General features: G+C 49.3%; 1 protein-coding gene across 1 annotated transcript; it reads left to right on the forward strand.

Moving 5' to 3' along the window:
• The first annotated feature begins 6,202 nt into the window (after nucleotides 1–6,202).
• On the forward strand, nucleotides 6,203–22,094 carry RBM38 (RNA binding motif protein 38). Its single transcript, XM_050907456.1, has 4 exons — nucleotides 6,203–6,389; nucleotides 7,184–7,307; nucleotides 7,918–7,972; nucleotides 20,647–22,094. The coding sequence occupies exons 1-4, from the start codon at nucleotides 6,222–6,224 to the stop codon at nucleotides 20,945–20,947; spliced, it is 648 nt and encodes a 215-aa protein (XP_050763413.1). The 5' UTR covers nucleotides 6,203–6,221; the 3' UTR covers nucleotides 20,948–22,094.
• Nucleotides 22,095–23,607: the final 1,513 nt, after the last annotated feature.

A 23,607-nucleotide genomic window follows, 5' to 3' on the forward strand; every position in this document is an offset into this window, starting at 1 on the left:
TTTGGCCTACGTATTTAACGTTCTTCTGACATCACCTAATGCTGTCAATAGCAGGAAAATGTTTGCTGGATCTCTCTTTATCTTACAGCTTCTGTTCAGCATTACTTACTATCAACAGAGGAGCTGTGGTATAGAAAATCTGGACAGAAACTTCTGGTCCAGAAACTGACAAGAGTTGTTTGCTTTGTCCTGTTCCTTTTCTGTTTTTAACCTTTATCGTCCCTTTCCTGCCTTCTCCTACAAAGTAAAGAAGAAACTGAAATCAGCTAGTGAAGGGTTTCATGGATTTGTTGCATAATTTAGTTGCAATATGAACATCACAGTACTTTTCATTAGTTTATTCACTAATAGGCCAAAGAGCGATCATCCCCAAGGTCACAGGAGAGGCAAGGGTTACCATTGCTCTAGGCCAAGACATTACAATACCGATGATGACAAAACTATTTGGTATAGATGCCAACAATGCCAGAAAACAAGTCACTACCCTAATCAAGGGCAGTATTTTCATTGCTCAGAAAGCCAGCCCAGCTCCCTGCTGTCAGACTGTGACAATCCCCAGTTGGCAGGCCCAACCAGATCTGCTGCATCCTCGGTGCATTGTCATTCCAGCTCCCCAGCATGCTTTGCCAAGACTGGGTATAGTCTGCTTGACTGGGACATTGACACACACACAACTCCCAGGAGGCTACCTGTGATAAACAGCGCGTCGTAGATCATGGAGGAGAAATTCCCCAAGAGCAGAGTAACCAGCACCAGTTTGCTGATACCAGCACCAATAAATGTAGGTTTGACCACTTGAGGTGCGCTGCAGCACATGTTCACCACTAGTCCACTGAAGCACCTTTCCTTGCTGACCCAATCCTTCCTGGTCCCAAAGAGGTGGTTCATTCTTCCCCTGTGCCGTGCATGATCGGCCTAAGAGCATGTGGAAGAAAAAGTGCGAAGCTACTGTGTTGCAGCTGAGCCTAGTCTCTGAGAAACTCAGAGGAAATGGTGATGGTGGTGGTGTGAGCTGCAGGGAGTCTTACTGCCACAACTTATCTCCTGGTAGGTAGGAGCAAAGGAAGCTCTGACAGCGGCAGCACCCAGGAGTAGCAATTGAAAGTGGTTTACCATCCAGTGGACTTTGATTCCTAACATTGCCCATTGGTCCTGGGAAGTGCAGGACCAGAGGAGCGGAGGAAAGAAATAGCAAGCTCTGGACACATACCATCAATAAAGAACAAAGCACAACATTCCTGAATATGGAAGTTCTTCTTGCTGGTAGTTGCAGGTGTATGAGCAATGTGATGGCACGGCCTCTTAGTTTCATTGGCCATTATTCCTCTTATGCCTATATTTTAATCTAGACTTATATCCAAGGATTGCCTTGCAGCTCTGCCTTCCTGTGGCAAGATCCTCCAAGCAGTCATGAGCTCTGCAATTTCTCTCCCTAGCCTCTGGGGTTTTTTTAGGGAATCTTGTTAGCCGTGACCATGATTCAGTTTGTCCTTTGTCATGGCACAGACACACAACGTTCATTTTGCGAAGGGATATCAAGTGGGAGGGCAGGAAGGTTTGGAGAAGTAGAACTAGTCTTTTAATGATATTTCCTGTCACCACTCTCTCTCTAAACATGGTCCGCAGAGTAGAGTCGGTGTCCTATTTGTTGCTTCTCTCAGTCCCAGAGTTACCAATGTTCTTATCTATGTGGCATCTTATTATGTTCTTTTATTGCAGGTTATTTGCATCGTTAAAACAGATCATTCTGTGACCACCAGAGCTGATGGTCTGCTTCTATGTAACTAGCGTAGCCAGCAAAGGAAATAGAGCTTGCTCAGCATCCCCAGCTCTGAAATATTTCAGAAGAGGAAATAGTCCTCTTGGAAGATTCCTATTGAAGCAAAAGCCTATTCAAAAAGCAGTCCTGATTAGGAACATCCTCTACTCAAATATTTTGTTACAAGTGGCCCGAAGAGGAAGAATTTTTATTTTTTAATTCTTGTTGCAGCAGCAGCTCTGAGTTAAGCAATGGTCATGGTGCGTTCATGGCATCAAAGCAGAAAATCTGAGACAAAGGGTCCAGATGCAGAATTTCCTGCTATAACCTAAACCAAATGCCACTGAATGCAGCTTCCCTCAAGATCTCCCAGCTATGCTACTGTTCACAGCCTAGCTGGTGGCCAGCATCCAGACTGAGCATTAGTAAAACTAACAAACCAAACAGTTCCCACAGTAAGTCCCTTGCTCTCCAGCTAACTTATTTAACTGCCGAGCTTCTAAGAGGGATGTTTCATCTACCGTTGTTGCAATAACCAGTAAGCAGGTATCCATGACAAAACCAAAGGGCGCTGCCCTACAGCAATGAAGTCTTGGCTAAGCAGCAGCAGAAACTGAAAAAGGTCAGAGCTCCATAGTAGCCCTGTTCCATGTTAAAAATAAAGCCCATCAGTTTCCGAAGAAATGAGGGAGGTTTTTCAGTGGCTTTCAGATCAGACCTGGGATGTCTCAACACAATTCTCCCAAAGACACTAGGGGAAGAAAGGGAAATGCTCAGACAAGCATACAAGGAGAGCACCACAGAGCTTCACTGACATTCATTCTACTCCTCCCTGCCAAGGGAGGGACAAGAACAGAAAAGACTTTGCAGCTTTGCAGAGGGCAAGGAACAGGGCTAGCTTTTCCCCTGCAATGAATTTGCTACTCTTTCCCCATGTCTCTGTCCTGTTCTTGTGCTCCCAGAGGTACAACTCCCTCTGCCATAATTTGTTTTTCTTCCCTTAGACAGGGACCGTTTCTACATGGTTCTGTACCTGGATGGTCTTGCAGTGCCACCTTCTCTAAGATTTTCAGTGGAATCCAGGACACTTGGTTTGGTGATCTGCAGCTGCTCCATTTCACGTCTTGGACAATGCTGCTGAAGTCCACCAGAAGGAGCCTTTGTGTATCAGTTTTGCATAAGCCTCAAGGAATATATTAACATGTAAGTAAAAAGCCAGTGAGTTCTCTTAACTATGTTGAATTACCATAAAATTAATCTTCCCAATCTGTATGAGAATAGGATGCTCTGGATTTGCAATACAAATCCTATACATTAAGAATATGGATGGTTGTACCCTGCTGCTAAAGATGACTTTTCTCCCAGCCTCCTCATTGATTGACCAGTGTAGTTTTATTTCTTAATAACTACAAAGAACTAAATACAGCCCTACAATAGCACGTATCAGATATGTGTTCCCCTTTTTGCTTGCAGTCTGCTCTCAGATTTGTGCTAAGTGTTGTCCAGCATTCCCCAAGGCACCTGCGTACTTCGAGATATGCCTGTCTCTGCGGGAGCTCTCTTTGACCAGAGAAACTTGAAACGTACTCTTCTCAGGTAGTCTTATCATTGTAGTAAAAGCACAGGAAGGTGTCAGCAAACTAGCTCTGCCAAGCTCCTGCAGTTTTGATCTGATGGCTGGATTTAATCTGTTGGTGTTTTGGGGAGGATGACTGCTTATCACAAGAATGAGGGGAAAAAATATAAAAAAAATTAACTCTTATAAAGTTACCCGTACTCGTTTTCTCTTCTCTTTCCCGCGGTGTTTGTGGTAACAGCTCATTAGACTCTGTGCTTGTAATAGCTGTACCATGAGACAGGAGATTTCACTTCCCGTCCTGCTTTCCAGGGTGTGGCACAACAAACGCACGCTCCCCCCAGCCACGCCAGCGGTACTGTGGGGTTTGCGGTGCCACCACGTACAGGCTGAGCCCTCATTTCTTTCTTGTTCTGCTCTGCCTGTAAGAGAACTTCTGTTCCTGCCTCTAGGAAAGAAGAGGAACAGGGATTCCTCCTTTGAGAGATGTGGGGCTCCTGTTTGAAGAGGAAAAGAGTATGTGATGTTTTTCTCCCCCTGACCAGTGTAAGCATCAAGAACTGAGATGCTTTTGGTAGCTTTTGAGAACTCTGCGAGCCTTGCCTTCCCTGCAGAGGAGCCGGAGTCTGTTTGGATGATTTGAATCTCTGCCATCATTTGGAGCAGAATGAAGCTCTGTAAAAGGACAGCGCTTGAATGCCAACTGGGTTGTCATTAGCTCGGGCGGCCCGGGAAGCAGCTGATGTGCAGTTTGTGGTGGAAGTCATGCAGACAGAAGGGGTATGACTCAGTGGTGGGGAGGCCCCGGCCTCTGGCTGTATTCCGACCCCAAAGGTGTATTCTGGGCTTGCTGTTGGGATGGACCAGGGACGGCTGGTGGCTGCACATACACACGTCACTGGATAAAACAAAGGTTCCGAGGATTCCAATGTGACTGTCCCTTTTGCAGAAGGCTGTTAACATTGCAGTGATGTTGGGTGCTGCTGGCCCGGCTCCGTCTTTCTTCCACAGTAATCAATGGAAACGTGTCCTAGTCTTGAAGTCTGGTGCTTTAGGAATGAAAAGCTTAATGGCTTTCCTTGGCTTTCCCCCCCCCTCTTTCTTTTATGAAGCATAGGGTGTTTAGAAGTATGGAAGCAGTGCAAGAAAAATATTAATGAATAACTATGGAGTGCAGACATTAATGCATTCCTTTCTCTTGAAATAACTGGCTTTTCTCTGTGGGCTCCGTAAAAGAAAAATGTCTGTAGAGTCTGAACCTGCTGTATAGAAGCCAAAGTAGATGGTGATTTAGAACTTCACTGGCTTTTTTGCTAAAATGTTACCTCTGCATTTGTCATGTGGCAAAAAAATCTTCTCTCTTTCTCTGCAAAATGATAACCCTGTAGAGTCAAGATAAACCTAAGGCACAGGGGCAGTTACTGAGGTTCTGGGTGATGGAAACTGTGAATGAAAAATGATTTCTAGGACCCTCTCCCACACTCCAGACTCTAGCTGTTGTTGGAGGGGAGGAATTAAAGCATCGCAAGCACTCCACCATTGGAGTGTTCTCCACGGGTGGATTTTGAGGCACCCAGTAGCTTTTCACCTTTTGTTTTCCTGCAGTTACGAATGGAGGGGTACATGTATTGGACATGGGGCTGCACTACAGTAACTGCCAGGTTTGAATCACAGCTTTCCCAGTCAGGGCTGAAAACTGCAGGTCAGATCAAAGGCAGTGGCGTTTCACAGCCTCCCTTGTATCAGCTGCCCATCCTTAGAGGGAACAAAATGCAAAAGGGGGACAGTGGAGAGGAACCCCATTGCTGACTACCAGTGGAAATGGGAATAATGCATCCCTATCCCACAAAGGCAGGCTGCACAAATAGATGTTGTCCGTGTTTCCAGTGGAGAAGCAGGAAGCTTAGGAACATGCTTAAGAAAGATACTTTGGACCTCTGTTTAGTGTTTAAAGCCCTGGCTATTCCTCCTTGTTGACTTGGTTCAAGACCATCCCTCCTCCTGCCTTGGCTTCCTAACATGCCTTTGCCACCCAGCGTGCCACAAAGGCTGGCAAAGCGCTTCATGGCTTTGTCGCTGTGTCCGAACCTGCCAGGGATTAAACGCTTGCAGTTGAGATTATTGTGCAATTGAAAAGAGGAAAGGAGGGGCGAAAAAAACCCTCTTTCGAGGCGGTTTTCTTCGGCGGGCTCCCGCAGGAGCAGTGCCCTCGCCTCCCCCCCCCCCCCCCCCCCGCCGTGCCCGCGGGGTTTGTAGCGGCTGCCCGGGAGCCGCCGGGACTTGTAGGCCGGGCCAGGCTCAGACTGGGGGGGCTGGCCGCAGGGCACCCCCGTCTCCCCGGGGGTCTGCAGGCCCCAGCGCGATGCCCGCAGGGGCCCCTCCGCCTGCGGGCCCCCCCCCCCCCCCCCCCCGCCTCGCTGTGGGCAAGGCGGCCGCGGGTCGAGGCAGCAGCGCCGCCGCCGGGCCGGGGGCAGCGCCCGGGGCCCGTGGCCGCAGGCGGGCTGACCGCCGACCCCCGCGGCCCCCAGGGCCGGGCCGCCCGCCGGCAGGGCCGCGGCGGGTGCCCGGGCGGGCGCGGTGCCGGACTACGCGCCCCGAGCGCCCCTGCGCGGCGGCGGGGCGGGGCGGGGCGGGCGCGGCCCTACAAAGGCGGCGGCGGCGGCGGGCGGCCGCTACTCACCGGCACCGGCGGGAGGGCGCGGCGCCGCCCGCGCTCCCGGGACAAAGCGCGGCCATGAGCCGGCTGTAGGCCCCCGGGACCCAGCCGCCGCTCCGCTCCCTTCGGCCGCTGCGGGGGCTCGGGGGGGGGGGAGGAGGGGGGGGTGTTTCTTCTCGTCGCCGGCGGCGCGGGGTGGATGCCGGCTGCGGCCGGCCGCGCCCGGCACCATGCACACCGTGCAGAAGGACACCACCTTCACCAAGATCTTCGTCGGGGGGCTGCCCTACCACACCACCGACTCCTCCCTCAGGAAGTACTTCGAGGTCTTCGGGGACATCGAGGAGGCGGTGGTGATCACCGACCGGCAGACCGGCAAATCCCGGGGATACGGCTTTGTAAGTGCCGCTCCGTGTGTCTGTGTGTCTCCCCCCGCCCCGCTCCGCTTCCCGACGGGCCGGGCGCCGCGGTGACGGGCGGCGGGGCTGTCCCCCCCGACCCGCCCCGGGGAAGGGGGCTGGCAGCGGTGCCCCCGGGCCGGCGGACCCCCCTCCCCCCGGTGGCAGGGCGCTGCCCCGCTGCGGAGCGGCTCGGTGCTGCCGCCCGTCCCGTCGCTGCTGCTTCGCGGTGGTTGCCGGGGCCGGGGAGGCTGTGCTCGGTGCGGGCGGGAGCGGGGTGGCTCGGCCACGACAAAGGCTGGGGTGGGGGGGCCCCGGGAGGAAAGCCCCCCGTGCCGGCCGAGGTCGTGCCGTTCGTTTCAGCACCTCCTTCCCCCGGTCCCGCCGCCGTCTTTCTTTGCGGGCTTCAGCGAGGCGCGCCGTGCCGCCCTCGGTCGCTGCATCGCGGGTGTTTGGGGAGCGCGGATCCTCGCCTGCCAGCTCCCCTGAACTGCCTCTGCTTCGGGGAGTTTTGGGACTGGCTCCACCAACTTCTTAAAAAAGCACGGGGGAGGAGGTGGAAAGGCAAGGGAAAACAACTGGCGTAAGCTCAACGGAGCAACTTGGCGAGAGGGGAGCCCTCTTTTCTATCGAGTCCCCAGGAGCCCTTCCCATCTTGCTAGGCAAGTGAGACTGCACGAAGCGGAGTTTAGCTCCTGATTCAAAATAGAACAATAAATAAACTCTACTTAGTGCCTGTTGTTGGAATGTTTACAAAGTGCTGTTGCTACAAACAAGGCTGTGCTTAATTCCAGGTGACCATGGCAGACAGAGCTGCAGCTGAAAGAGCATGCAAAGACCCAAACCCCATCATTGATGGCAGGAAAGCAAATGTGAACCTGGCATATTTGGGAGCAAAACCAAGGAGTATTCAAACTGGTGAGGCATCCAGGAGATCGCATCTCTCTCTATTAGAATAACTTGTAAGACAAGGAAACAAGTTACTCAGGCTGGATTCATCTGATCTGACGATGTGTGCTTATCCCTCGTAGTTCTGATTGTTGACTGAGGACACTGTGTAGTCCAGTTACCTCTTCCGTACCTTCTTACTCGTACCTGTTACACTAGTGTTAGGCACCTAAGTTCACATAACTGAGTTAAAGCTGTTTTCTTCCATGGCTGATCTGTTTCCCTGTTATCCTCTTTGTTACGTCGGTATTAACAGTAAGATCCATGTCATGATTCTCCCCGTTGGTTTAATGACCACAGTACCCAGTGTGTAAACTAAGGCATTATACCCCATTGTCCGTTCAATAACGGCACTCTCACACTGTTCCTTAATCTGAATTCCTGTCTGGTCATCGTGCATATCACGTATGCATATTAAAATTAACTTGCTTCTAAATGGGGCTCTGAATTTGCTTACGTGCATAGCGGATAAAATGCATGTACATGTGGTCCGAGGTGTAATTATGCATGTATCTTACGAGTTGAATGGTAAAATGGATGCCATTCATTAATATTTCTTTTTTTCTGAATGGTTTTTTAGGTTTTACCATAGGTGTGCAGCAGCTACATCCAGCCTTCATTCAGAGACCCTTTGGGTAAGTGGAAATGTTTCTTAACAGTCTGTTTGAAATCAAATTCGTGAATCAACTTCCTCATTATTTAAAATGCGTGAAAAAAACCTTAGCTGTCAAGAGTGGACAGTTTCAACAGCTGTTGTTAATGTCTGGAGTACTTTATTTCTGGTGAAGATTTCAGAAGTTTTGTGCATTTGTCAGCTTTAATGTAATTCCCAAAGATCCTCCTTTATCCTCAGTAAATCTTAGTCATAATAAACTCAATGCATTTCTTGCTGCTTTGCCAACTTCAAGAATTCACAAGAATTCAAATAAACGGAGAATAGTTTCTCTATTATAGTACTTAAGGTGTCAAAACAATTAAGCAAATTCTGTTCTCGTGTTTCTCAAATAAGATCTTCTGCTTCCTCTGTGCCGTTTCCCACGTAATAATGCTTAGGATACAGTTTTATCCTAGAAAACAAATTGCATTGGAAACAAAGTCTGTTACTTAATGAAAGTAACATTAGGTCAAAAATTGATTTTGGACAGATGTTACACAAGGCTTGAATAGTCTGCAAAAGTGGGCTTTTGTCTGCTGTTTTCAATAGCTTACACCATCCCTACTCGGTTAGAAAAGTCCTCTTTTTATACATCTAATAGGATCTGGCAGCTGCTCGGCAAAAGACAAGTGTGCTTCACGAGAACAATAGTGACTGTCATACTGCCTTCATTTAACTGTTTAATGATTGATGCAGTTCTTTTTTAATACCATTTCAGAAAGTGAATATTGATAGGGGTTTTTTATTATTATTTTCTAAGAGCATTAAGAAAGTAGGTGCATTTTTTAAAGCTTTTGAGCACTGCTCTGTTGTGGGTTTTGTGTGACTCTAATATAAATAGACGGGATTTTGGCCTTTGTCAACAGAAATACTTCATCCCTTTCCTGCTCTCTGCTCATGTTTTTTTGGGGTGTTTTTTTAAAAGAAAAAAAATCTGCTAACAACAAAACAGAAACTTTCACTCCTCTGCCCTCATGGCTGCAGTTGCCAACTGCCTGGGTAATCTCATTCCAATGAGTTTATGGATGTAAGAGACTGTGTTGCCACAATAGTGCACACCCAGCGTACGTGTGTTGTGTACGGTTCAAACATGCCAGTTTTCCTAAGTGGTTACGGCTCTGTTGGAAAGACTCAAAGAACATCTGTCATGAAATGAAGAGTCTCTTTTTTTTTGGTGCAAGAGCCACAGTAGTCTCTGTAGACAAGATGCTGCTTTTTAATAGCTCTCCTTGCATGGGAGCTACAATAGCTTTCTTAGCCTCCAAAGCAGGCAGCAGCAGTACCTTTGAGATGTGAACCCCAGAGGCTTTCCAAATTGCACAGGAGTGCACAAGAGAAGTTGACGATAAAACCAGCCTGTTAAGAGTTTTTCCACTCATGCTAACAGAAAAGAGCAAAATGGTGAAGCACGTTAAACTCGTGTTGGCAGGAGTGCCAGCGCACGCCTGTTCCTCTTGCAGATAATCTGCTGTTCCTGTGGGTGCTGTTCCTACCCAGCGGCCACAGCCCTGCAGCTCTGGAAAACGTAGTTTTTCTTTTTTGAGCAGTTTGCTTTTAGTTTCACATACAGAGGAGTGTGGGATCAACTGACTGTGTGTTCGTTGTGATCTAGACAGTTACTGTTCCAGTTCTTAGGTATTGGTTTCATCATTAAACAAGCAGAGCTGCAGTTAGCACATACAGCAGAGAGCACTATGAATTATTTATCAGTTGCCAAGAGACAGGAACTAGGAGACTGGAGGGTTGGAGGAAGGGGATTATATATCATTATTTGCAAGCATCAGTAAACAAGAATTTCGTTGCATTCAGTCATCGCTGCAGTAGAATCACTGAAAATGTGGGTTTGGAAAAATGTAGAGCAGTTTACCTGGGCGCCACGACTAGGGCTGCTCTGTGGCTTCTGAGCAAAGCATCAGGTGCTCAGTCAGGCAACGGAGCTGGGCTGCCAGTTCCCTCTTCGCCGCATCAGTAGACCAACAAAATTAAGAGCCTGCCAGGCTCCACTCTTACATTCCCTGGAACGCACAATTTCCTTGGCCCTCTGTGGGATTTGAGGATAGATGAGGAGTTTATCAGGGTCTGTCTGTCTTTGGAAGCTTCATCGAATTGCTGTTGTCCATTTGCTCTGCACCGTGTGGAGCAGATCCTGACTTTCCCCAAATGAAGCTCAGTGGCTCGTCTGCTTTGCCCACGGTGTAAGACGCTGCCCTGTTCTCGCTCTTGCAGTTCCTGTCTCTGCAAAGTGTTTGTGCCCAGGGGTTGGCATGTGGTTTCCAAAAGACGATTGTTATGGGACACGGGGTACTAGGTGTGCAAGCTGGACTTGGCAAGGAAGAAATGAATGAACAACCCATTAACTGCTAGGCAGTTAAATAAGAGAAAGCCAGCCAGTCACGTTCCAGCTGTCAAGCCACAAAATGCAGGTTTTGGTGAAACCTGAAATGAATGGAAACTATGAAAATTACCCAAACATCAGTGAGGATTATTTATAAACTGAAGGCTTCCCCCCCCAGCCCCAGGCACCCAAATGCAGCTGTAAATATTGCCTGGGGTATGCGGAACAGAAAGAGAAACCATGAAGAGCCTCTCTCCTTCCTCCTGCTGTCCTGGCAGGGGAGGTACTTGCACAGCAGACAGCACGGAGTCGGTAGTAAATCCTCTTTGGAAAAATAGTCTCTAGATTGTCGTAACCAGAGATCTTAACAGTAATGCAAGGCAAAGGATGCGTCTGTGTCAGGGTGACTTGGAGATCTGGCTTCTGAGTTTAGGGAAGCAGCGTTAGGCCTGGGAGCTTAGCCTGGAGCTTACAGACTGCGCTTTGCTTGGAGGCAGCTGGCAATGCCACAGTGTGTCCCTGTAGCTACCGGCTGGCACAGAGCTGCGCTTACGCCATCAGAGAAGGGGGAGACCCTCTCTCTCTCCAAATGGAGCTGTCTCTTACTGCAGCAGTGTCCCTTTTAAGAAATTTTGAGAAACGTATGAAACTTCTTGGAAGCTGCTAGGAGCAACTGTGTAGACCACTTGACCAGCAGTACATGGTGACGTGGTGGAGCTGCTTGGTGCCCCTCTCTTGGTCCTGTTCTCTGCAACTCCAGTGCTCGAGACAGGCTTGAGCCTGTGCAAGGAACGGGGATTCCCTAGTTTTCCTCTTCGCAGCCGTGCTTGCTGCTCTGGACACGAGCAGCGTATGGCAGATGCATTCCTGTGGCTGTGCCTCAGCGAAGGAGCTATCTGTGTGGGAGATCTACCAGTGACTAAGTGACTGAGCTCTTGGAAATGTATAGCTGTCTTGCAGCAGGATTCAGCTCTTTCCATATCTGCACATTGGATGTCATGGCTCCAGAGACGCCGCTGCCCATCCTTGTGTAGTTGCTTATTTTGGCGGCCCCCTGACTGGCCCGCATTTGGTCTCAGGCAGCATCGGAAAGAGTTAAATCTCTTTGAGTTTGAAATTTCATGCATTGATGCTGCTGCAGTTAGGAAGTGAAGAAAGTCCCTCTTTGTGTCAGCCCACCCTCCCTCGCAGCTGTTTATCCTTAAAACTTCTCTATTGGGTTAAAAATAAAAGGAAACAAACTTTCATCTTTTCTGTGGTTATGCTTCTAAAACGGCGCGCGCCGGCCTTGCTCTGCTCAGCCTCTGTCAGCTGGCATCCCCCGTGCTCCGACTTCCTATTGCACCACTTACCAGAGCTGGCCCGCTGCAGGACCCCGGCCCGCTCTGCCGCTCCCAGGCGGCTCCCGTGGGGATGGCACACCCGGCACCTGTTGTTTATCCTGTGCCAGTAACATGAAAGCTTTGGGGGGGGGGATTTCCTAAGAAACATTCAAATCCATTTTCCAAATGGCTTCAGCTGCTAGTTCTCAGGCATGGTTACCACTATTCAGACCAAATGCTTGCCAGTCAGAAAGAGCTCCTTTTTTTCTTTTCTTTTTTTTTTAAGAGTAGACATGTATTTATAAGCAGGTCAGATGGCTTTGCGAACTTTCTTGAGCATCTACTTCAAGGTGGCAAATGCTGGTATCGGACCCAAGGGCTTGGTATACAATTCGTTTTGGTTTGGGACACAATTTGCTCGTGTCCTGCATCTAGTATAGGCCTGTAGAACAATACAAAAGGAGAGCATGGTCTGATATACTGACCTTACACTCGGCTACATAAATGGTGTGCCAAGCTCAAGGCAGTAGTAGACCTTTTGCAGGGGACAGGCTCTGGGTGAAGGGTGCCATGTGCCGTTCCAGTGCAGTCAGGGCACAGGCCTGTGTGTGATGGAGAGCCAGGCTGAGCTGGCTCTAGCTTTGTCTTTACAGCACAGGACTCGAGTTGTGCCGTCTTCTCTGCGTGATTCTATTGCCTTTGGTGGATTCGCTCTTCATCCTCACAAGCGCAAGAGTAGCCTCTTTAGCAGCAAAGACCTAAGTCCTTTCCCCTCATTGCAGGAGCTGGGGAGTGGCAGATGCAAAATTCTCCTATTCTGACCTGGCTGGTGCCACGTAGTCCCAATGTGGCAGATTGATGCACGCGTCTGAATTTTCAGAGCAGTCCAGCTTGTACTTGATCTCATCTTTCCTTTGCGCAGCTGTTGGCATACTGGTCCCTAACTCTGTAGTATTAAACGCATGCCCAGTAATTCAAATGATAAATGCAGCTCTGACCAGCCTGCCTCTGAGTTGAGGACACCAGCGAGGCAACTAGACAGTTGTTGTGCTGATAATTTGGTAGCAAGGACACTGGGTCACTTCTAAATATGATTTATATGAAGAACTTGTTCCCCACAGATGGGAGCAGGCTACATACCAGAGCTAAATATACTCTATGATCACAAAAGATGAAAAGTCGTGAACCTCAGAGTTAAAACTGAGTCTCCTATTTCTCGGTCTCTAAATCCTGTAAACAGGATCGTACTGTCCCCTGCAATTTCCCTGTTGCCAGCTTTTAGCATTTCAGCTCTCCTGTGTCATAGCTGAGCTGCTGCTGGCTCTGCTCCGGCCAAAGCAGCGGAGGCTGGGAAAGCCATGCCGGGGGCAGGCTCACAGCCCCTCCCTGTGATTCCGGCTTGAGGGAAGGTGTGGAGAGAGATGTCTTAGACGCTCTAGAACAGCAAAGGCACAAGTGGCAGCAGAGATCACTGAAACTCTTAAAATGGAATTTCTTTCTTGGCTGAGAAATTACTTGTTTTATCAGTGTAGTCTTTCTTTTATCAAAAATAGGTATTTCATTGCTTCTTCCATAGCTAAAGCATTTTACTTCAAAATACTTCATCTCTTCCAGAAAGTTTTTGATAAATCAAATGTGTGGATGGTTTTAATTAAAAGTCAGTGGAAGGAATCATGTGTAAAGAAAGGAAGTCTGTTAAAAAATGGAACCAGTTGAAAGTAGTCAATTTAATATATATTATGCCAAAACTTGTCAGGTACTTGAGAAGACTTTAGAGATGTTTCTGCAGCCTTTGGTTTTCTCCAAATTGCAGAAGAAAATCGGAAAGTTTAGTTAAAGGCAGACTTCCTGGGGCTCCCTGGGTTAATCTGTCAGAGCCTCTGGTTTTCCTCCTCCGTGGGCAGGATGAATCTAGCATCCTCCTGGGTTTCTCACACTGATGCTGAAGGACTCAGGCTCCTGTAGTGCACTGCTGTGAAGCATTTTCTGTTTCTTCTGTCAGTTCACTTCTGTTTTGGCTGTGCTGATAACTCGAAAGGGGAGGGGTTTTTCCTTCTCTGGATAGCTGACTAGTTGCGGATAAACTTCCATGTGGCTTTTTCCTTGGTGCCAGATGGCTCTCATTTCAGGCAGATGTTATCTCCTGCTACCTGAGTGTTTTTCAGCCTGCTTCTCCAAAACTATTTTTGGTCTGGCCCAACATGCCTTTGTTTGGGATTATTTTTTTTTCCTTTTTCCTTTGGGTGTGGGGGAAGCAAGATGCAGAGGATAAAGCTGTAAATTGTCGAGCCTGACTAACTCGTGGTGTTGCTCAGCATGTTGATCTCGGACTCTTGGTTAAGCTGAGAAAAAGGATTAGATCTTTGGTCTGCAACCTCTTTTGGTTGGTTTTTTTTTTATTTCTTTTGGTTTTTTCCCCACACCTCTGCACCGGCTAAGGGGGAGGGTGTAGATGGCATTTCTTTTTACTTGTTTTTGTGGGATCCACCTTCCTCCGCTATGGGCCATTAGTTTGTTGCATCATGAAGTCAAGATGTGCTAACACTGTAAAATGAGGACATTGCTGGGCTATGACAGGTTCTCAGCTACTGCAGTGCCTCCTGTTCCTTACATTTTCTCTCTCCTACCAAAATGAAAATAAAGTGAAATCATGGATTGCTCTTGTACCCTTAAGTTGGCATTTGTGTTTCTTGAGCAATGGTTTTGGTAGGCTCAGCAACCAGCAGAGGTTATCACTGAATCCTGCAATATACTCACATTTTCTCTTGTACTGATTCCAGCCTGGGACAGTCTGTTGCAGCAGGTTGTTCCTTGGTGATTGCCACCAGTGTGGTGATGACTGGTCCCAACAGGGAAGCAGGAAACCCAGTCATGTACCTGTTTGCACAGGCTGCTGTGTAACTCTTCTGAGAGGGCTGGAGGAGGATGAGTAGAAGACAGACAGGCAAATTAGTTACAAGATGAGCAGAAATTATGTTGGTTGGTTTGCTCGTTTGTGTCATATTGTAGTAGGTGAGGATAAATACTGTACCATGGAGCTGCAGAGTTCATCCTTGTCTTACTTTGAGCTGGCTGAGATAGCTGGCTGATGAGGCAGAAGCCATTGACGTTTCGATGCATGTTTAAATCAGCTTTAGTAGGGACATTTCAGGATTCGGAGTTTTGTCATGTGAGTGGTTGAAGCCCAACCTGTGTCAGTGAATGACGATGGATGGTGGAGTGGTCGGGGCACAACAAATGTCCTGATCTGCACCAAAGTGCTGGTGGATAAACTCTATGTGATCTCCTCCCGGAGCAAGAGTCCTTGTTGGCAGGCAGGGACTGCCCTGGCCATGCTCCAGCCTGTAGCCCCTCCTCATCATGACTGGATTTGGAAACAGGACCTGATTTTCTCACGTTTCTACAGCCTGTCATTGTGGCTGGGGCCCCTATGATACGTATTGCCAAGCCTGCCACCACTCCACACAGGTTTACTTGAAGTGGCTCCACGAGGTGAGTGCTTGCTGGCTTGGGAGTGTTCTTCAGGAGTGATGTTCTTGGGGTGTGAGTTACATCAGGATGTGTCTGTGCATCACCAACTCCGAGGCGGTGTTGCAGCATTGCTAATGCAAGCGTAGAGCTCCTGGACTGCTGCTGCATTCCTTGGTGTTGCTGGGGTGTGCTTCCCAGAGCAGCTTCTGTCTGGTGCTCTTAAACTCGTGAACCCACTTCAAAATACATCTTCAGATCTGTCATCCAGGCTGTGGTTGGAGGTGTTACTTCACCAGAGGTAGTTTTCATGTTGCTGTCATGGACAGCTGTGGCTATGCTCAGCTCGTTCTGCAGTACCACCTACCCACTGAAGCCCAGCACCGCCTGCCATCACATGTTGCGGCAGTGTGGGTGTCCCTGTAGCAGCTAGTGGGTCAACTCTAGTGGAAATGGAGGCCAAATTCCTGGGGTCAAATGCCAGAATTTGTGCCTTCACTGGCAGACACAAAAGGCTCTGTTTCTTTTATTCTTCAAGGAATAAAAGGCTGGTCGTGGCGGTGGCATTTGTGTGCTGATCTCTGTGAGGCTGCCAAGAGCCGTGTGCCCCTCCTTGTTTCCCAAGTGTTTGTGTGATGCTGTGTCCCTCTTGACAGAGGGTTGCAGTTGTCTCCCACCTCTCCAGAAGCAGCGAAACCAGCTCCCAGCGTGGCTGGCAGAGATCAAGGGGATCAGGAACTCGTGCTCGCTGCTCTCCCAGACCCGTGCAGCTTGCAGGAGCTGCTCATGGCTCATGTGTAGGAAGTCCTGCAGGGTGGGAGAGAGCCGAGAAAGTGCAGCTAAAACACATTTTAGGTGTAAATCTGGTATAAAATAATCAAATATATAAAGTGCCTCCGAGATGAGCTCTGCCAGATAGAGCTGCAGACGAGGGAGAGGGCCTCATTAGCTCATTCCTCTTCCTTGCCATTTGGGAAGAGGTGTGGGACACATGGCCATCTGACTTGTCCCTTCTTCCTGGCTGTCCTTGGGGCTGCGGCTGCGCGCCAGCCACCCCTGCCCTGCAGCTTGCCCCCGGCAGCCCTGCCAGTGCAGCAGGGAGAGCCAGGCGACGGCAGGTTTTAAAAAGTCCGCTCTTTCAGCAGGCAGCACCTCCCGGGAGCCAAGGGTGCTGGTAGCCACAAGCCTCACCTGATGCATTTGAACATCTCCACCCAGGACTGCACCAAAAACGGGCTCCTTTTGTTCTGTCCTTCATATTTTACACAGCAAAAGCAGAAGCCGAGCCTGCGTCTGCTCTGCCAATGGCTCTGTAACCATCTCTTTTGTTCTGTGTCTTTCAATTTTGGCTGCCGGGGCAGCGTGGCATGGTGCCACGTAGTTAGGAACGTGGGCTAGCGTGGCGGTCCCGGCTGCCCTCCTGCACTGTGACGGCCCTCCCGAGTCCCTCCTGCGGCCACCGCTGGCTCTAGACTTAGGTTTGATCATGCTCGTTGCATTTTGTGGCCTTTGCCCGCGATTAATCGTAACGCCATAAGCATCTCGTACGTCTGCTGTTCACGGGATGACTTTGATGTGTGGTGGCAATGGCTGATCACCTGGTTGACGTTTTATAATCACATTGTGTGTATTCTAGATGAAGTTCTCTTCTGGCTGGCAGGGCCCATCGTGGGGGACGGAGGAAAACTGCAGGGAGGGAGGAAGGGAAAGGCATCTTAAAACACAGATGTGACTCATTCTGTAGAAATTCAGATTAGAGTTTGCTGATTTCTAGAAAAAGAACTCCAAAAGAGCTTTTTTTTTCCCTGAAAGGTCTTCTTCAGAAATAATGGAAGAGGGGGAAATATTTTAAGACTTTCTGTGGATGCTAAACGTAGCCAGCAGAGAACTTCATTGTACTGCACTGTTTTGTTTTGTTTGTAGCTGCAAGTCATCAAAGTGACCTTACTTTGGGTTGTGTGTTTTGTTTTGATCAATGAGTTGCCATCTGTCCACCTAATTCAGAAGTCCAAACTGCATAATATCTTGATTGAAATTTCTAGCTAAATTATTAAAACGCCACAGACCAAAAGAACCTTCCCTTTTACACAGAAGCAGATTCTGGAGTTGCTGAGTGTGATTTTCTAGTGCAGTAAACTATGGTGTGTGATGTGCGCTTGTGTATGCATTGGGCCAGGATGTATTTCTGGAAACAGAGTACAGGAGTACTTATTGTCTTCCTAGCTAATGGTGCTTTTTATTCAAAGTAGCATTGAAGAGCTGGAATTTTTCCTTGCTGAGAAAAAAAAGTAGTGCAGGATGTTGCAGATTTGCTGTCTCTCTGGAGCACACCGTGGGAGCTGCGATGGAGGAGCTGTGTACATGAAAGCAAAGCCGACGTGCAGAATTTCTTGGGGATGAGCTGGGAGCGTGCGCTCACCCTGACAGCCCCGCACACAGCCACGTCCCCCGCATGGGGCGTGCCAGCTCCAAAGAGCAGTTGGGTGGCGGCAAGGGACATCGGGGGGTGACCTGCGGAGCTGCTCAAACAGGATGATGCTCAGGCTGGATTGCTTGGAGGCTCTTGGACCAGGCTCTTGGACCATCCTCCTGGTCATTTTGCAGACACAGGCTGAATGCCTGTGTGCAAGAAAAGTGCAGGCTCCTCCTCTGCTCCTGCTGGTGGGTGTTTTTTAGTGAGTCCTGAGCGTGAGGATTGTGCATTTGTTTTTTGTTGCATTTGTGGAGTGGCTTTGACTTTATCAAGCCCTGGAGTAGCAGGAAGCCCAGTAGTGGGACTCCCCACATGTAGGGAGAAGCGACAGGACGCCAGAGCATCCGTCACCAATCTGGGATGCAGGCTGTTGTCCGAGCTGCCGATTTATGAGGGGGTAGAGCAAGAGGCATGCGTGGGGTCTGCTCATCTTGCCCCCAGCGGCTGCATGGGCCAGTGCCTGGGGGTGCCTCTGCGGAGCCTTTCCCCAGACCCTGGCAGGCCAAGAGAGCAGTATTGCATCTCTGCGTTATTTAAAACAAAATGAAACAAAACAAACCCCTGATGACCAAGCGTGAGGAACCTCTGGGTTGGGACTAGGCCCAGCTCCTTGGAAGAGGCTGCTGCTGCTGCCTGATGCGAGTGCATGATGTTAAGTGCCCTTGGTCTGAACTGGTGCATAAGCTCTAGCTCTAATTCAGCCATGCTGGACTCGGTTTAGATCAGAGCTAAACCAGAAGTGATTCAGTGAATTTCTGCCACCTCATCTCATTCTTCTTAGTCACAGGGTGATATTGGGTATGGTGCGTTTATGGACGGAAGGGCTGTGAGGTCCCTCTCTCTGCACTACGCTAGGGATGGATGGCTCTGGCCTCTGGAGATGGTCTTGCACTTAATCAGCCAAAGGTTGAGGTGCTGCTCTCCACCGTCCATCCTCCCGGTGCTGCTCCTCTGGGGATGGCCTCGTTATGTCTAAGGACCCTGATTTCGGAGGCTGTGTTGCTGTGGGGGAGGAGGAGAACAATCATTCTCTTATCATGCAAATTGCCTCAAGAAAAACCAAAGTGCATATGTGAGTGGGAAAACAAGAGAAAACTCAGTTCAGATGAGCACTGGTTTGTGAGAAGCCTTTCTCCTACCTGAAGAGCAGATTAAACCATCCAGTGCTGGTTGTAAAGCAAATGGGAACAGCCCCATAACTGCTGGATCAGAGGGACCAGCCCCAGGTGGAGCCCAGTATGTTGTAGGTGGTGGCTGAGACCTAGGACAGACACTTGGGTGGAACGAGGGTGGCCAGTGACCCATCCAGCAGAAGTGTCCAGTCCCTGGCTGCGAGTCCCCGTGGAGCACCAGAGCACCAGCTCCCGCTGCTGGGCAGCGTGGTGAGTCTGCTGGGGTTTCCAGCCCTGGAGATCAGATGGACGAGTGGGCAAGATATCCTCTCCCCAAGCAGCTGAGCTCGGCTCTAAAGAGCAGTTTAGGCACATACAGGCCTGTGTCTTGTGAAAAGTCTGTGGGAGGCTTTTAAAAGTGGTCGTGTTTGAAAATGTGCTGTCACACACATCCACACAAAAATCCCCAAAATATTTGAATCTGCATAAGTTCTCTGCAGAGTTTTACCTTGGTTTTTTTTTTGTTTGCCAAAATGAGTTGGGTTTGGGGGCAGGGTGGAACGAGCTCTCCAGAGGATGGCTTTTGGTTTGTGCTGTTGCCTTATGTGATTCAGCAAGCAGCTGGCCAAAGGGACCTTTTCCATAGCATGCACTTTTTGATGCACGTGTGTCTGATCTTTCAGTGGTCACGTGCCGTTTGCTGGTGACAGTCTGCACCCCCCTGTTTCTTAAACAAGCCCCAAATCTGTGAAGCCTGCAGACAGTGGGGCTCTCTGCTGCCGAGGGCTGTGCAGGCAGATATCGTTTGCGCTCTGCAGTTGATGTGTAATTGCCCATTTTTGTCTGGCTCATGGCAGTTTGTGTGGATGACCTAAACCTTCAGGTTTGCACAGTTTTTGCTCTTGTTTGAGGCCTGACTTGTTGTGAGCCCTTTGGAAAATATAGCCCTTTCATTTTGCTGCCGTTTTTTTTTTTTTCTTTCCTCCTCATTAGCAGTTTCTAGCAAATTAGTGGACAATCTTGCATTAATCATCTTGAGGATCTTTCAGTCTATGGACTTTAATTGACTGTGGTGGTGTTAAATTCCTCTCAGCAGCACAGCTACCTTGGGGCAGGGGCAAACTGGCTGGTGAAATGCAACGCTTTAGGACCTGCATCGAAAGGGCAGAGGAAATGCCGGGGGCCGGCTGGCTGCAGAGCCTGGATGTAAAAGCTCATGGGCACAGGAGCATCGCTGCCAGGCCGGGGGCTGCTGGCACAGTCGCTACTGAGGAGTGTTGCTGAAGGGAAGAAAACCAGAATTAATATCTCATGTTTTACAACAAACACCCTGTAGCATTGCCCTAAACATCCAGTGTTATGGAAACATAGGCTTAAATGTGTAGTAACTGATAACAGCTGGCAAGCTGGAAGGCCCGTGGCTGTGCCCGGGGACAGTGGTCATCCCTGGTGGGACGCTACCCTGATGGGACGAGCGGAGGAGCAAGCCGGGGTCCTCAGGAGCCTCCACTGGGGTTTAAGCAGTGGAGGGGAGCGTGGACCTGGAGGATACAGGAGGCTGCCAGCGCTGGCAGGGACAGGCAGGGCATGTGGGGGCCAGGGAGATATGGCGAGCCAGTCAGGCAGGTTATTTGTGTCAAGGCCATCCAGGGAGGTTATTTTGGGGGCCAGCAGCCTGGATAGTGGGAGATAGAAGACATGGAGACCAGGGCGCGTGTCCGTTCTTGCAGTCCATGCTTCACCTTGCACTACTTCCACCCTTGGGGTCTAGGGGTGTTTTGCTTTTCATTCCCTCCACCCCGAGCAGCACCCCTCGCTCGAGGGCAGCACTGCTGGGCAGCACCGTTTCTGTGGCTGATGCACATGAATTTGGGGAGGAAGGAGGGGGACATGCAGGCTGGAGGGCGCCCAGCCCTCGCTGACTCTCTCCCTTTGCCTCCACAGACTCACGCCTCACTATGTTTACCCCCAAGCTATCATCCAGCCCAGCGTGGTGATCCCTACCCCTGTGCAGTCCATCACATCTCCCTACATCGACTACACCGCCGCCAGCCAAGCCTATTCCCAGTACACCACCGCTGCCTACGACCAGTACCCCTACGCTGCCTCCCCTGCTGCCGGCTTTGTGGGATACGGCTACACGGGCGCAGTCCAGCCTCCCATCACCGCCAGCAACCCCGCGGCGCCCGCCACCGCTTTCGTGCAGTACCAGCCCCAACAGCTGCAGCCCGACCGCATGCAGTAAGGGCCCTGCCCGCGCCTTCGCCACCTAGGACAATCTTTTACAATGGAAGGATACGACTAGGACAACAAAAGCAACAAAAAAAAAAAACAATAAAAGAAACAAAACAAAAAAAAGAAAAAAAATCACCCCACCCCTTTATCCCCTTTATGTAGGTTCATATCAATACCTAAGCTATTTATAGTGTTACGGGCAAACCCAAACCCTTGCAGTCTGACTGTGCTTATGAAAATGGACTTCTGGTAAGTTTTGGGTTGTTTTTTTTTTCCAATCTGGACAGATACTGTCTTGAAGATGTTCTAAAAGTGACTGAAATGTTTCACAGGAAAACTACAGATTCTTGCACACATCGCAGTCTGCTTCCATCACCCGTGGTCTTCTTTCCGCCCCTACCCCATCTGCCCCGTCAGCCTTCCTTCCTCATCAAACCTGCAATCCTCTTATTTACTGTTGAGGTACAGAGGTACTCGGAGAACATGGAAAAAAGCAATCTTATTTTTTGGTTGTACAAAAACTTCGTAATACTCAGAGATGCCTTACAGAAAAAAAAACAAAAGAAAAAGAAAAACTATTTTTTAATATTTATTGCGATTTTATTCGCATGAGCTGTGAATTGCAGACAGAAGAATAGTAGTAAGTATCTGCCTTGTTTAATTCTCATTTTACTAAATTATTGTATGTAGGTAAAAGTTCTTAAGTAATTGCTGAATCACTTCAACATGCAAAAGGGAATATTGGCTTGAAGGGAGAGCAGAATATTCCTTTAGTCAACGCACTGTACTATTTTCTTATTGTAATTGTTACTCTGTTAAGATTATCTCAAATTTAGGTATATTTTTAAATGCAAAAAACCAACCAAGAATACCGAACATTTTGTCTACTTTGGTAGATCTTTTGTTACAATGCTGCAACCTATGGAGACATTTACAGTATTTATGTAAAAGAGATTTGGGGCTGTTGGCCAGCGAAGCTTAGGAGAATATCATGAGTGGAGCAAAAGAGAAAAAGGTGTTATGTCGTTGAACAAATGGGTAAACTTAACCTTTTTATGCCTATAATCCAGCAGCCAAATAAAGGAAGAGAACAGACGATGTAAGTTAAGTGCATTTCTACAAAGAACAGCAATAAACTATTTTAACTTTTAAAATTATTCGATACTGTATGGTACCATGTTTGCTTGGCTGAAGTCCATTAGGGAGTACCTTCAAACTGACCTGATCTGGCTACGCTGGGCCTTCGCCCACGAGCGTGCCAGGGTGGGTTTGGGAGCACGTGTCCTGCAGTGCAGCGGGGCCTGGCAAGAGCCCCTGCTCGGATCCTGACCCAGCATTGCATCGCACAGGCATTGCACGGGTGCCGCCATGCCTCGCAGCATGTCCCGTGCACCGTTACTTGCTCTGCATGTCCCAAGTCACCTCGGGGTTTTTGAGCTCCTGGAGCATCACGCCGCAGCTGCGCGGTCCCCAACGCTCGTGCCCAGCACCGAGTGCTTGCTCACTCTCAGCCTGTGCGGGGCAGAGGGTGTAAAGTGCTGCCATCCTGGTGCAGCTCCAGTGGGAACAGGGACAGGTGAGATCAGATCTCATCCCGAAGTCCTCAGGATATCACTTTCCTTCTGTTATTTGCTTAGAATAAGGTTTTTTTCCCAAAATTGAATTCATCCAAAAATGAGTGGTCTGCCAAAGCCTTGTCCTGGTTAAGGGCCGGGTTGCTGAGGGCCCCTCTGATCCAGCAGGGCCCAGGCAGGCTGCCGGCAGCAGCGAGGCTCTGGCAGGGTGCTCGCACCCCCAAGCCTCCTTTGTGTTAGTGAGATGGCTGCGTTTGACTTTCCCCAACCAACTTGCTTTAGAAATTTGGTTTTCAGATTTTATCATGACAAACTTCAAGTATCAGTTTTTAAAAGTAAATAAAATTATTCTATTTGATCATGCCAGTTATGTAGTTCATCTCTGTAGAGGTTACGGCAGAACTGGTGCCAGGAAGTCCCTGCATCTTTGGCACCAGTGTATATTGCTGTTGAAGGTGATGATGCCTAAAGCTGCCCTGGGGAAGAGGGTGCTGTAGGATGAAAGCGGAGGCAGTTCAGCACTGTGTCTGATCAACTGCCCTGGTGAACTTAAAGGCACACAGTGGGGATGTCTAACATCATCAGTAGGCCTCAGAGTAAACAGCCCATCTCGATGAATGGAAACAGCTCATTCCTCCCTTGCTCATATTGCGTGAGAATGCAGATCCTGGTGGAGCTCTGTTCATCCTGCCTGGGGTTTTGCTTACAACCATGTGGGTGACATTTACTTCCTTTTTAAGTAGTTACTTTCTTGAAATGGCTGTGGGGCTGCCAAAGGAGTAAGAGCTGAGCGTCGCATCCAGCGCGGTGCTGGCAGGGAGTGCAGCCTGGCCCGCAAAACCTGCCTTTGAAGTACTGTTGGGGCCAGAGATTATTCAACAATTCTTCTTTCTCCCTGTCATGAGTCTTTCTGAGGAGGAGGAGGGAGGGGAGGATTTCGGAGGTGGGTGGGGGTGCTGGGAGCCACTGGGGAGCACTCAGCCATGGCCCCATGGCATTGGGGTGCCCATTCTCGGGCAGTGTTTTTGCCTGGCTCCGGCACTGCTGAATGTCATCTTTTGTCTTCACCGAGGACCCACATCTCCCCCAGTCAATA

Source organism: Gymnogyps californianus, chromosome 17 (assembly GCF_018139145.2).
Source record: "Gymnogyps californianus isolate 813 chromosome 17, ASM1813914v2, whole genome shotgun sequence".
NCBI lineage: Eukaryota > Metazoa > Chordata > Aves > Accipitriformes > Cathartidae > Gymnogyps > Gymnogyps californianus.

Excerpts from the sequence above, each read along its gene's own strand:
- RBM38 (XM_050907456.1), top strand. The coding sequence starts at position 6,222 with ATGCACACCGTGCAGAAGGACACCACCTTCACCAAGATCTTCGTCGGG. Across the intron at positions 7,308-7,917 it reads ACCAAGGAGTATTCAAACTG|GTTTTACCATAGGTGTGCAG; the intron begins GTGAGGCATCCA and ends ATGGTTTTTTAG. Across the intron at positions 7,973-20,646 it reads TTCATTCAGAGACCCTTTGG|ACTCACGCCTCACTATGTTT; the intron begins GTAAGTGGAAAT and ends TTGCCTCCACAG.